The sequence below is a fragment of the Salmo salar genome, chromosome 03, assembly GCF_965601325.2.
Source record: "Salmo salar chromosome 03, fSalSal1, whole genome shotgun sequence".
In the NCBI taxonomy this organism is placed as follows: Eukaryota; Metazoa; Chordata; class Actinopteri; order Salmoniformes; family Salmonidae; genus Salmo; species Salmo salar.
In genome coordinates, this window is record NC_138293.1 from 14,232,566 (window position 1) to 14,245,878 (window position 13,313).

The window sequence follows — 13,313 nt, forward strand, 5'->3', positions numbered from 1 at the left end:
TGTCTGTCAATATGCTTTGTCCCTGTCAACTAGATACATAAACACACTCCCTCTCAAAATGATTTGTCATTTGCCAAAGAAAATCCCACAGTGATTGGTGGTCATACGGTGAACTGATATAACAGTCTCTTACTGTTACATCCTGTGGTGTTCTGCATTAGCATCGAATAGCCCCCGTGATATGCAACTTTTCAGGGAAGTTAGGAACAAATATACACAGGCAGTTCGGAAAGCTAAGCCTAGCTTTTTCAAGCAGAAATTTGCATTCTGTAGCACAAACTCAAAGAAGTTCTGGGACACTGTAAAGTCCATGGAGAATAAGAGCACCTCCTCCCAGCTGCCCACTGCACTGAGGCTAGGAAACACTGTCACCACCGATAAATCCACTATAATTGAAAATTCCAATAAGCATATTTCTACAGCTGGCCATGCTTTCCACCTGGCTACCCCTACCTTGATCAACAGCCCTCCACCCCCCACAGCAACTCACCCAAGCCTCCCCCATTTCTCCTTCACCCAAATCCAGATAGCTGATGTTCTGAAAGAGCTGCTAAATCTGGACCCCTACAAATCAGCCGGGCTAGACAATCTGGACCCTCTCTTTCTAAAATTATCTGCCGAAATTGTTGCAACCCCTATTATTAGCCTGTTCAACCTCTCTTTCGTATCGTCTGAGATTCCCATAGATTGGAAAGCTGCCGCGGTCATCCCCCTCTTCAAATTGGGAGACACTCTAGACCCAAACTGCTACAGACCTATATCTATCCTACCCTGCCTTTCTAAAGTCTTCGAAAGCCAAGTTAACAAACAGATTACCGACCATTTCGAATCCTACCGTACCTTCTCCACTATGAAATCTGGTTTCAGAGCTGGTCATGGGTGCACCTCAGCCACGCTCAAGGTCCTAAACGATATCATAACCGCCATCAATAAGAGACATTACTGTGCAGCCATATTCATCGACCTGGCTAAGGCTTTCGACTCTGTCAATCACAACATTCTTATTGGCAGACTGAACAGCCTTGGTTTCTCAAATGATTGCCTCGCCTGGTTCACCAACTACTTCTCTGATAGAGTTCAGTGTGTCAAATCGGAGGGCCTGTTGTCCGGACCTCTGGCAGTCTCTATGGGGGTGCCACAGGGTTCAATTCTCGGGCCGACACTTTTCTCTGCATACATCAATGATGTCGCTCTTGGTGCTGGTGATTCTTTGATCCACCTCTATGCAGACAACACCATTCTGTATACCTCTGGCCCTTCTTTGTTAACTAACCTCCAGACGAGCTTCAATGCCATGCATCTCTCCTTCTTTGGCCTCAAACTGCTCTTCAATGCAAGTAAAACTAAATGCATGCTCTTCAACCGATCGCTGCCCGCACCTGCCCGCCCGTCCAGCATCACTACTCTAGACGGTTCTGACTTAGAATATGTTGACAACTACAAATACCTAGGTGTCTGGTTAGACTGTAAACTCTCCTTCCAGACTCACATTAAACATCTCCAATCTAGAATTGGCTTCCTATTTTGCAACAAAGCAACCTTCACTCATGCTGCCAAACATACCCTCGTAAAACTGACGATCTTACCGATCCTCGACTTCGGCGATGTCATTTACAAAATAGGAGACACTCTACTCAACAAATTGGATGCAGTCTATCACAGTGACATCTGTTTTTTCACCAAAGCCCCATATACTACCCACCACTGCGACCTGTACGCTCTCGTTGGCTGGCCCTCGCTTCATACTCATCGCCAAACCCACTGGCTCCAGGTCATCTACAAGTCTCTGCTAGGTAAAGCTCCGCCTTATCTCAGCTCACTGGTCACCATAGCAGCACCCACCCGTAGCACGCGCTCCAGCAGGTATATCTCACTGGTCACCCCCAAAGCCAATTCTTCCTTTGGCCACCTCTCCTTACAGTTCTCTGCTGCCAATGACTGGAACGAACTGCAAAAATCACTAAAGCTGGAGACTCTTATCTCCCTCACTAGTTTTAAGCACCAGCTGTCAGAGCAGCTCACAGATCACTGCTCCTAGCCCATCTGTAAATAGCCCATCCAACTACCTCATCCCATTACTGTATTTATTTATTTATCTTCCTCCTTTGCACCCCACTATCTCTACTTACACATTCATCTTCTGCACATTCTACCATTCCAGTGTTTAATTGCTGTATTGTAATTACTTCGTCACCATGGCCTATTTACTGCCTTACCTCCCTTATCCTAACTCGTTTGCACATGCTGTATATATACTTTTTCTACTGTATTATTGATTGTATGTTTGTTTCTTCCATGTGTAACTCTGTGTTATTGTATGTGTTGAACTGCTTTGCTTTATCTTGGCCAGGTCACAGATGCAAATGAGAACTTGTTCTCAACTAGCCTACCTGGTTAAATAAAGGTGAAATAAATAAAAATAAATAAAACTGTATGTCTGTAACCCTGGTGCTGGACTACCCCTAGTGGTGGTCTATAGTCTTTGCAGTCTTTGACTACAAATCAAATCAAATTGTATTAGTCACAAATACAAAAGGTGTCGACCTTACAGAGAAATGCTTACTTACGAGCCCCTAACCAGCAATGCAGTTAAAAAAATACGGATAAGAATAAGAAACGAAAGTATCCAGTAATGTGTTCTGCAGTCAGGTCATCCAATGGGACAGAGGAGTATTGTATTGAGCTGATTCTCAGTTCAACTAGTTGGTATATAGGCTGTACTGATTGCATTATAATAGAAATCTGGTACAACATCTGCAACACAGCCTTTCAATCAAATTTGTTTTGCTCTCTCTGATGTATCCCGTCATGTGCAGTTGGTCAATATCTCAAGAACGTCTTGTGGATAGACAAATTACCCTCAGGAGTACTAATACCACAGGTTGAGAAACGTTGCTTTAGAAGTGGGAACCTAACTGGTTGTATGCTGGTCAGGGGGGCCTGCACTCTGGGGTAGCTGTCCTGGTTGTAGTCCTTAGCCAGGTTGGTCCAGAAGGCCTGGATGGTGGTCCTACTCTGCTCCAGGAGCCTGGAGAACAGGGAGTCCATGGCTTTGTGGATCTCCTCTCTGCCCTCTCTCTCCAGAGTCTCTTATGGGTGGTCATAGCAAAACATTTATCAGTCATACAATGTTCCATGTAGAAAATGGTACAGTGAAACATAGACAGATTTTAAAAGAGATAAAGAATAAGATATTGATGATCTACAAGGTAATCTCTGCACCCAGAATACAATCAGTCCACTAACCCATAGAGCAGTGGAAAGGGATCATCGATTGCCATGGAGATGTCTGTGCAGAATTTCTTGAGCTGTGAACGCGATTCAGAATCCCAGAAGCCTCGACTCTGGACATGGCTCACAATTAGCATAAATAGTATGGTGTTTATTAATATTTGAGTTTAAGCTAGAGATATGGTTTTTTGCATGGGCTGCATCTCAATCCACCGCATCCACCTATGCCGCAGAACTACAGTACTGTTTGTCTGATGTTCCAACTTTTGTCTGTAGCATCCGAACCATTTGGGCTACAAACTAATATGACCCCACTGTAGAAAGTGGAGACTGTCACAAACACAATGGTGTTCACGTGACTCGTCTGAAGGTAACCCAAATGAATGAAAGTATGGAGGCAGTTTTGTGGTAACAAAAATAAGGGGTTAAAACTTCTTCGGGATCGGTGTCCCTTCCATGGGACGGTTGAGCTAATGTAGACTCGTGATTAGCATGAGGTTGTAAGTAACAAGAACATTTCCCTGGATATAGACATATCTGATATTTGCATAAAGCTTAAATTCTTGTTAATCTAACTGCACTGTCCAATCTATTACAGTGAAATAATACCATGCTATTGTTTGAGGAGAGTGCACAGTTTTGAACATGAAAAGTTATTTATAAACAAATTAGGCACATTTGGGCAGTCTGATACAACATTTTGAACAGAAATGCAATGGTTCATTGGATCAGTCTACACCTTTGCACATACACTTCTGCCATCTAGTGGCCAAAATCTAAATTGCAGTTGGGCTGGAATAATACATTATGGCCTTTCTCTTGCATTTCAAAGATGGTACAAAAGAAAATACAAAACGGTTGTTTTTTTCTTTGTATTATCTTTTACCAGATCTATTGTGTTATATTCTCCTACATTTACACAAACTTCAAAGTGTTTCCTTTCAAATGGTACCAAGAATATGCATATCCTTGCTTCAGGGCCTGAGTTGCAGGCAGTTAGATTTGGGTATGTCATTTTAGGTGAAAATTGAAACACTTCTTAGGGATAGGCGTTCCGTCAATGGGGCAGTTGTAAATCATGTAGCGCCGTGTGTCATGATCGCATATTTTAGAGAAACAACAAATGTCGGTTCATATAAGTGTCTTATTTTGGCTGAAAGCATACATTCTTGTTAATATAACTGCATTGTCCAATTTACAGTAGCTATTACTGCGAAAAAATTCCATGCTATTGTTTGAGGAGAGCTCAAAACAACAAAACACTTTTTTCACCGCAACAGCTTTGATAAATTCACCTCTGAAGGTGAAATGTGTACTTACATTCTGAAATCTTGCTCTGATTTATCATCCCAAGGGTCCCAGAGATAACATGAAGGGTCGTTTTGTTAGACAAAATCCTTTTTCATATTCTAAAAAGGTCTCTGTGAAAATCTAACCCTAAACGTTGTTTCAACCAGTCAAATGACGTTTGTATTTATTCTTCAGAGATCCTAGAACGTAACCAGACTTCACTATATCATTAGGAGTGTAGTTTAACCTATAGGACATCAAATTTGGTCAGAAAGCGACGCCTTCATGGCGCGCGGATGACACGGGCGGTGTTCACTTGATTGACTATAACTTTGTCAAATAAGCACCAATCGGAGTCAAACAAAGCTTGCTAGATAGCCAATGAGATGGGCTTTACGGAAGTATGTGTATCTGTCTCACAACCCCATATCTGTCACACAATTTTGCTGCTAACCTTGTGCGACAGCAAGCCTTTTCCTTTTGGACAAAAATTGCAAGAATATGGAGAGTTATGAAGTTATGAAAACTGGGTGTTTTGCAAATGTTGAACTTACAATATGGCTACTAATACTGTAAAAGCTAAATCAAAGTCCAAGTATACAGATTTAAAGATATTCTTGCAGAAAAATGTAATGTAAATGTAAATGTGTCCTTCACGATTTGCCCAAATGTACCTGGGTGACTTCACACTAAATGTCATGTGGCTTGCTCATACTTCAAGTTATCAGTCTGAAACTTTGCACAAACACTGCTGCCCTCTTGTGGACACCATCGGAATTACAACTAGAGTGATGGCTATATTTGGGACCTTTCGGGACCTTTTAAAAGATAAATCAATCAATCAAATGTATTTATAAAGCGCTTCTTACATCAGCCGATGTCACAAAGTGCTGTACAGAAACCCAGCCTAAAACCCCATACAGCAAGCAATGCAGGTGTAGAAGCACGGTGGCTAGGAAAAACCTAGAAGAAAATAGAAAATATCCCTAGACAGGCCAGAACCTAGGAAGAAACCTAGCGAGGAACCAGGCTATGAGGGATGGCCAGTCCTCTTCTGGCTGTGCCGGGTGGCGATTATAACAGAACATGGCCAAGATGTTCAAATGTTCATAGATGACCAGCAGGCTCAAATAATAATAATCACAGTGGTTGTCGAGGGTGCAACAGGTCAGCACCTCAGGAGTAAATGTCAGTTGGCTTTTCATAGCCGATCATTGAGAGTATCTCTACCGCTCCTGCTGTCTCTAAAGAGTTGAAAACAGCAGGTCTGGACAGGTAGCACGTCCGGTGAACAGGTCAGGGTTCCATAGCCGCAGGCAGAGCAGTTGAACCTGGAGCAGCAGCACGACCAGGTGGACTGGGGAAAGCAGGGAGTCATCAGGCCAGGTAGTCCTGAGGCATGGTCCTAGGGTTCAGGTCCTCCGAGAGAGAGAAAGATAGAAATAGAGAAAGAGAGAAAGAAAGAGAGAAAAAGAGAGAGAATAAGAGAGAGCATACTTAAATTCACACAGGACACCGGATAAGACAGGAGAAATACTCCAGATATAACAGACTGACAATAGCCCCCCGACACATAAACTACTGCAGCATAAATACTGGAGGCTGAGAGGGTGGTATAAAAAAAATTACAAAAAAACGGTTGTTTTTTTCTTTGTATTTTCTTCTTCCAGATCATTTGTGATATTCTCCTACATTCAATTATATTCTCCTACATTCAATTCACATTTTCCACAAACTTCAAAGTGTTTCCTTTCAAATGGTACCATGAATACACATATCCTTGCTTCAGGGCCTGAGCTACAGGCAGTTAGTTTTGGGTTTGTTATTTTAGGCGAAAAAAAAAAAAAAAAAGGTGCTATCCCTAAGTTAAAATAATTCAATTTCTAAGTTTATAATATAAGGATCTATATCTTACTAATCATTTACATTTTCATCATTTCACAGACGCTCTTATCCGGAGCGACTTACAGTAACATTTAAGGGTAAGTGCCTTGCTCAAGGGCACAGACAGATTTTTCATTTAGTCTGCTTGGGGATTTGAACCAGCAAGCTTTCAGTACTGGCCCAATGCTCCTAACTGCTGGGCTACCTGCCACCCTAATTAATAACCATTAATACATATTTTAAAAGTTGTTTAACTGTCCATATATATTATGATTAATGAATGATGAGAAAGCTATTTATAAATGACTCATATACGGTTTATTGCTGGATGTTATTAAAAAGTTTTACGGAGGAGTGAAACGATTTCAGGAAGAAATTAATCAAACAGCAGGACTTCCTGCACTACACACACTAACAGAATGGTTCTCATGCACACTGCAGGAACAGACCTTCCTGTACTGGGGTGGTAACTGGACGTAGAAGTATTGAGGGGACTGGAGTAAACAAGATGTACAGGGTCTAAAGAGACTTGAACTAGCTGGGAGCCACAAGTCATCATGGTTATCTTGCTGGTCCCCACACTGAAGATTGTCCTCCTCTTAGGTGAGTACATCAGACTGAATGAACACATCTCCAGTGACTCCTCTCTATAGTTGGATACATTTGGTTATAACATTTTACAGTGTAACTCCATTCACTCACTGATAATGTTGTTAGATAAAGGGGAGGGGACACTGAGGAACACAAGGTCCAGTATGTACTGATGGATGTGATGGATCACCAGTGGTGTACCAGACCAGAAACCACTCTTACAGTATGTGAAATGGATGCTGGGGTGTTTGTACTGTTTGTAATGAGACTGTTGGTGTGTTCTGCAGCTGCTGTGTGGACTGTGTGTTCAGCAGAGCTGATCACAGTGGAAGGATATAAGGGAGGCAAGGCAGAGATCAGATGCCCCTATAGAGAGGAGTGGAGGAGCCACCAGAAGTACCTCTGTAAAGGGGAATGTCGTGTTTTTAATAAAGACAAAGTTATTAAGACTGAGGCGGGGGAAAACAGCACTTCTAGAGGGAGATACTCACTGAAGGACATCAGAGAGGAAAGTGTCTTCATTGTGACAATCACCAATCTGACATTAAAGGATGCTGGGAGATACTGGTGTGGAGTGGACACATGGGGACAAGATAACTACATTAAAGTCAACCTTGAAGTCTCTGAAGGTAGTGTAAACCTTTGATTCTCATCCTCAAAACTTTACCACTTTCATCCTCAACATTTTACATTAAACATTCCTAATGAGGCCTCTGCTATTGGCCCGACTCCTAATTTGAGATCGCTGCACATTACTCAAGATTTTAGGCATATTTTTTATTGACTCAATGCATGAATTAAGCGATCCTCAACAAAAGGGAACACATTTCATTCTGTGCTCCGACATGTTTGTTTACAATTACAGATTGGTGTTGTGAAAACCCCACTGAAGTGACAGGCTCTGAAGAAGTGACAGGCTATGAAGAACTGTCAGTCTCCATCCATTGTATGTATAATGAAAAAAATGAAGACAGAACAACCACACAATCGATATCCTGTCAGCAGTCCAGCTTGATATCAAGAGTAAGACTGTTCTTTAATTAGCCTGTTCTGCATTATGAGACAGATTGATCAGGACACAGTTGTACGTCAGTGAAGTGAGAAGCTTCAGAGGACACAATAATGGAGAGGGCTGGGTGTGTCTGTGTGAGTAGAGACAACATCTTAACTTCCTATGTGTTTAAATGTACTTACTTCATGTACATATGTATTTAGGGCATTTGCACCCGTGTATGAAAAAAGAGAAAGATATATAGAGAGGAGTAGTTCGCTAAATGAGAACCCAAATATCTGAACAGGAAGAGCAGAAACCACACTTCTTTCTTTACGCCTGTCTGTGGGGATCAAATCAAATCAAATTGTATTAGTCACATGCTCTTAATACAATGAGTGTAGACCTTGCAGTGAAATGCTTACTTACAAGCACCTAACCAACAATGCAGTTTAAAAAAAATAAGAATAAGAAAATAAGAATAAGAAATAAAAGTAACAAGTAATTAAAGAGCAGCGGTAAAATAACAATAGCCAGACTATAGACAGGGGTACAGAGTCAATGCACCGGTTAGTCGAGGCAATTGAGGTAATATGTACATGTAGGTAGCGTTATTAAAGTGACCATGCATAGATCATAACAACAGAGAGAAGGGGGGGAGGGGGGGGGGCAATGCAGATAGTCTGGGTAGCCGTTTGATTAGATGTTCCGGAGTCTTATGGCTTGGGGGTAGAAGCTGTTTAGAAGCCTCTTGGATCTAGACTTGGTGCTTGTTATCGCTTGCCGTTCGGTAGCAGAGAGAAGAATGAATGACTAGGGTGGCTGGAGTCTGACAATTTCTAGGGCCTTCCTCTGACACCGCCTGGTTTAGAGGTACTGGATGGCAGGCAGCTTAGCCCCAGTGATGTACTGGGCCGTAAGCACTACCCTCTGTAGTGCCTTGCGGTCGGAGGACGAGCAGTTCCCATACCAGGCAGTGATGCAACCAGTCACGATGCTCTCGATGGTGCAGCTGTAGAACCTTTTGAGGATCTGAGGACCCATGCCAAACCTTTTCAGTCTCCTGATGGGGAATAGGTTTTGTCGTGCCCTCTTCACGACTGTCTTGGTGTGCTTGGACCATGTTAGTTTGTTGGTGATGTGGATACCAACGAACTTGAAGCTCCCACCTGCTCCACTACAACCCTGTCGATGAGAATGGGTGCGTGCTCGGTCCTCTTTTTCCTGTAGTCCACAATCATCTCCTTAGTCTTGATCACTTTGAGGGAGAGGTTGTTGTCCTGGCACCACACGGCCAGGTCACTGACCTCGTCCCTATAGGCTATCTCATCGTTGTCGGTGATCAGGCCTACCACTGTTGTGCCATCGGCAAACTTAATGATGGTGTTGGAGTCGTGTATATAGTATAGTGGTCAGGGTACATTTACATTTCAAACAATTCAGGAAGTACACTGAAATGTAGCTTCTCTTCAATGCTTTCATTACTACGCTTCCATTCTCAATTCTTATGAAGACATTTTTTCATAACAGCTGTGATTAGATTCAGCTAGTTTTGATACAATTAGTATAGATATGATGAGAGATCATTTGTTCTTTTGACATGGTGGGGTCTTCTTGTGTTGGTAAAATACATTTTGAGAGATATAGTTGTGGAAACACCTTTATGCACAACTATTTATATAATAACCATCATATCAAAGTAAACTTTGCAGTTTATTCGGCTACAGATGAAATAACTTGTGATGAAGTTCACAGGGTGGTGAAAGTACACGGTGATGAGCTTGATGATCCTTTCCAATGACTATCGAGGGTCTTATTCTGGTGAAATACTGATCGATGCTTGACTGCCATTTGACAAATATAAATATTCTTATCCATAATAATCTCATCGTGTATACTAGTCTACGCAGTACCCTCACAGCCGACTGTATCTTTGAGCTGTTGGCTAGAGCACACATGCCAAGTCCAGCATAGAAACATTTGCTATATAACGCAACAGTTCTTGTGAAAACTATCGGTAGAGTTGAAAATGCGATGGAAACACATTGAACTTTCTATTTTTATTCGGTAAATTAAAACTTAAGTAAAAAAGTACATTTTGTGTGAACTACGTCATCACGTTCCGCAACAAGTTTGTTTAGTGTAAACCACTTGGTTGGAAATTTTGCATATTTTCTTTATGCAGATTTGATCATATTTGCATGAAAATCTGTCGCTAGTTGGATGGAAACCTAGCTAATAACAGATAATTTTGGAATTAAAATGTTGTTTACTTTCTGAATTGACTGTAATTTAAAAGGATAGACCCCAACCCTGGTAGTATTTGAGTAATTTAATCTGTTACACACACAAGCATACTATATGTATGGGACACGCTCCCTCTTTCTCTCCCTCTCAAACCCAGTTTCACCAACTCTATCATCACCACCTATTGCCACCTCCATCTCAACCTCATCCACTTCATCACCATCATCCGTGTCATCACCATCATCCATCTTAGCATCAACACACAACAGATCTGGTAAATAAACGTTGAGCCTTTTTACACTACGCTAGTTTGTAAACATATTTTCGTATTGTAAAGAGAAGGATCTGGTGTCAAATCTGACTTTGGAATCAGATTCCCAAGCCACATCCGCAGGTAGTGTGGGACACTACACCAGATTCCCCACTCTCAGAGGTATAGTATAAAAACAGTGTCTCTCTGACAACACATGCCCCTGAAAGAATGACTTTAATACCAGCACACAGCATTTGTAGTGTTAGCCAACTGAAAAATTAAAACCTTTTAAAATATCAACACATTTGTGAATTGATGCCTAATTCAAGTGTGCAATATGGTTTAGATGAGAAGCTCATGTATTGTTTGAACAGCTAGCCTTCTTTTGTTAGTCTACATACTATGGTGTATACAGTATGCTAATAGCTGCACCCAGACATGAAGCATGAATGTTGGTCACCACATCCAAGGTTAATGTGAGGACAGGAAGTAAACAGAAAAGTTACACATCTGATGTGGAAGAGAGGCAGATCTTACTTCACATATTAGTGTAAAAGGCTCTATGTAAGTTGAACAGAAGTGCTGATTGTAAAGTATGTGTTCTAATGGTACTGTTTGTGTCTGTGTTCTGATACATCAGTGGTCATCATAGTATCTGGGATTCTGGTCATGCTGCTATTGGTGCTTGTGGTCAGCCTGCTCATAGTCTATAGATGGAAACTCAACATGGAAACAGGTGAGAAACACTCACTCACTCATACAAACAAACAAACAAACAAACAAACAAACAAACAAACACACACACACACACACACACTGTGTCAAATGAAGGGAAATTATTATTTTACACCCAGTTTTCTTTCAAATAAAACATTTGCATATACAATCCTCCTTTGGCCCTGGTTGAGAAATAGAGGTCTCATTGTGAACAGGGCTCTGAAAACCACCTGAACAGACTGCTGCAGCCCAATAGTGACATGTGTGAATTGTATGACACTGTGTACGTGTGTGTTGTGTTCCACAGCTGACTCCTCAGCACCCAGGGTGAACACAGACACTAGGATCAACAGAGAGGTCAGTGTGTGTGCGCGGGCCTGTCTGTTTGACTGACTGTGTGTGTGTGTGTGTGTGTGTGTGTGTGTGTGTGTGTGTGTGTGTGTGTGTGTGTGTGTGAGAGAGAGAGAGAGAGAGAGAGAGCGAGGGAAAGAGAGAGAGAGAGAGACAGAGAGCATGTTCTAATCTGTGTTCTTCCCTCTCTCATCATGTCCTCCCGTCCCTCTCCTCCTTTTCCTCCTCTCCAGGGTTGTCATGGTGATGGTGAGTATGAGGAGATAAAGGACCGCCCTCTACAGTCCAGTTCAGGTGGTGAGACCACCACCGTCTACGCCACCGCCAACTTACCCACAAGCCCCTCTGACTCTCTCAACTACGCCAGCGTCAACTTCCACAAGTTCCCCAGCTGCCCCAATGAAGCCACTGTCGCCATCGCTAAAGAGGGCACTTCTCCTGGTGACTATGCCACTGTCAACATTGGTCAAAGCCCCGCCTACTCTACTGTCAATCATCCACAGAGCACCTCTTAGGCTCCTCCCATCTACTATACAGTCAGCAAACCCAGAGACGCCTGAGTCACTGACAACCAATCACAAGGGACATATTCACAATGGCAACAAATCATAAGTGACATGTTATTATAATAGTTATAACTATATGTTCCACCGACAGCCTCTGTTTTTAGAAAACAGCTGCACGATCAGGGCCTGACTTCACAAAAGCGATAGAACTTAGGCTTACAAGTGTTTTAACGATGCATAGTTCCTACAACAGCCGAAGATGTAACTTGCGTTTTCTAAAACACCACGCAGCGAGAACTTTCGCTAAGTGATTCATTGGACCATGTGTCGATATTGATAGGATGGAAAGAAAAGCAGTGTCAGTTTCTACATTCAAATCTGGAATTAGAATTAGAATTACTGCACAATATTGATGACTGTTCAGCTCCTGAGTTACAGTTCATATAAATAAATAAATAAATAAATAAATAAATTGAAATAAATTCATTAGGCCCTAATCTATGGATTTCACGTGACTGGGCATAGGCCCACCCACTTTGGAGCCAGGCCCAGCCAATCAGAATGAGTTTTTCCACACAAACGGGCTTATTACAGAGATAATACTCCTCAGTAATATTCACCCCCCCCCCCCCCCCCCCACCCCCCCCCCCCCCCCCACCCCCCGAAACATGGGACCAACACTTTCCATGTTGTGTTTATATTTTTGTTCAGTATATTACCACCCATGGCTGCCTGAAAATATGGAGGCGGCTACCCAAAATCGATGCACTAAATCAGCTTAATTTAGCGTTTTCAAGTGCCACTTTAGTAAAGATGCTTTTGGGAAACAGCTCAGAGATTTAACAATGCTTCTATGAAGGTTCTAACGATGAACTTAGTCTTAAGATGCTTTTGGGAAACCGGGCCCTTCTTCATGTCCTCACAATCAGATGTGTTACCCTGACTTCTCTCTTCCATCAGATGTGTTTCCCTGACTTCTCTCTTCCATCAGATGTGTTACCCTGACTTCTATCTTCCATCAGATGTGTTTCCCTGACTTCTCTCTTCCATCAGATGTGTTACCCTGACTTCTCTCTTCCATCAGATGTGTTTCCCTGACTTCTCTCTTCCATCAGATGTGTTACCCTGACTTCTATCTTCCATCAGATGTGTTACCCTGACTTCTCTCTTCCATCAGATGTGTTTCCCTGACTTCTCTCTTCCATCAGATGTGTTACCCTGACTTCTATCTTCCATCAGATGTGTTACCCTG

General features: G+C 42.2%; 1 protein-coding gene across 1 annotated transcript; it reads left to right on the forward strand.

The window, feature by feature from the left end:
• The first annotated feature begins 6,826 nt into the window (after positions 1-6,826).
• On the forward strand, positions 6,827-12,680 carry LOC106598866 (uncharacterized). Its single transcript, XM_014189881.3, has 7 exons — positions 6,827-7,008; positions 7,284-7,625; positions 7,862-7,942; positions 10,392-10,508; positions 11,128-11,223; positions 11,512-11,561; positions 11,789-12,680. The coding sequence occupies exons 1-7, from the start codon at positions 6,963-6,965 to the stop codon at positions 12,068-12,070; spliced, it is 1,014 nt and encodes a 337-aa protein (XP_014045356.1). The 5' UTR covers positions 6,827-6,962; the 3' UTR covers positions 12,071-12,680.
• The last annotated feature ends 633 nt before the right edge of the window (positions 12,681-13,313 follow it).

Coding starts and splice junctions, on each gene's coding strand:
- LOC106598866 (XM_014189881.3), top strand. CDS start 6,963: ATGGTTATCTTGCTGGTCCCCACACTGAAGATTGTCCTCCTCTTAG. Junction 7,009..7,283: donor GAAGATTGTCCTCCTCTTAG/GTGAGTACATCA, acceptor TGTGTTCTGCAG/CTGCTGTGTGGACTGTGTGT. Junction 11,224..11,511: donor GAAACTCAACATGGAAACAG/GTGAGAAACACT, acceptor TGTGTTCCACAG/CTGACTCCTCAGCACCCAGG.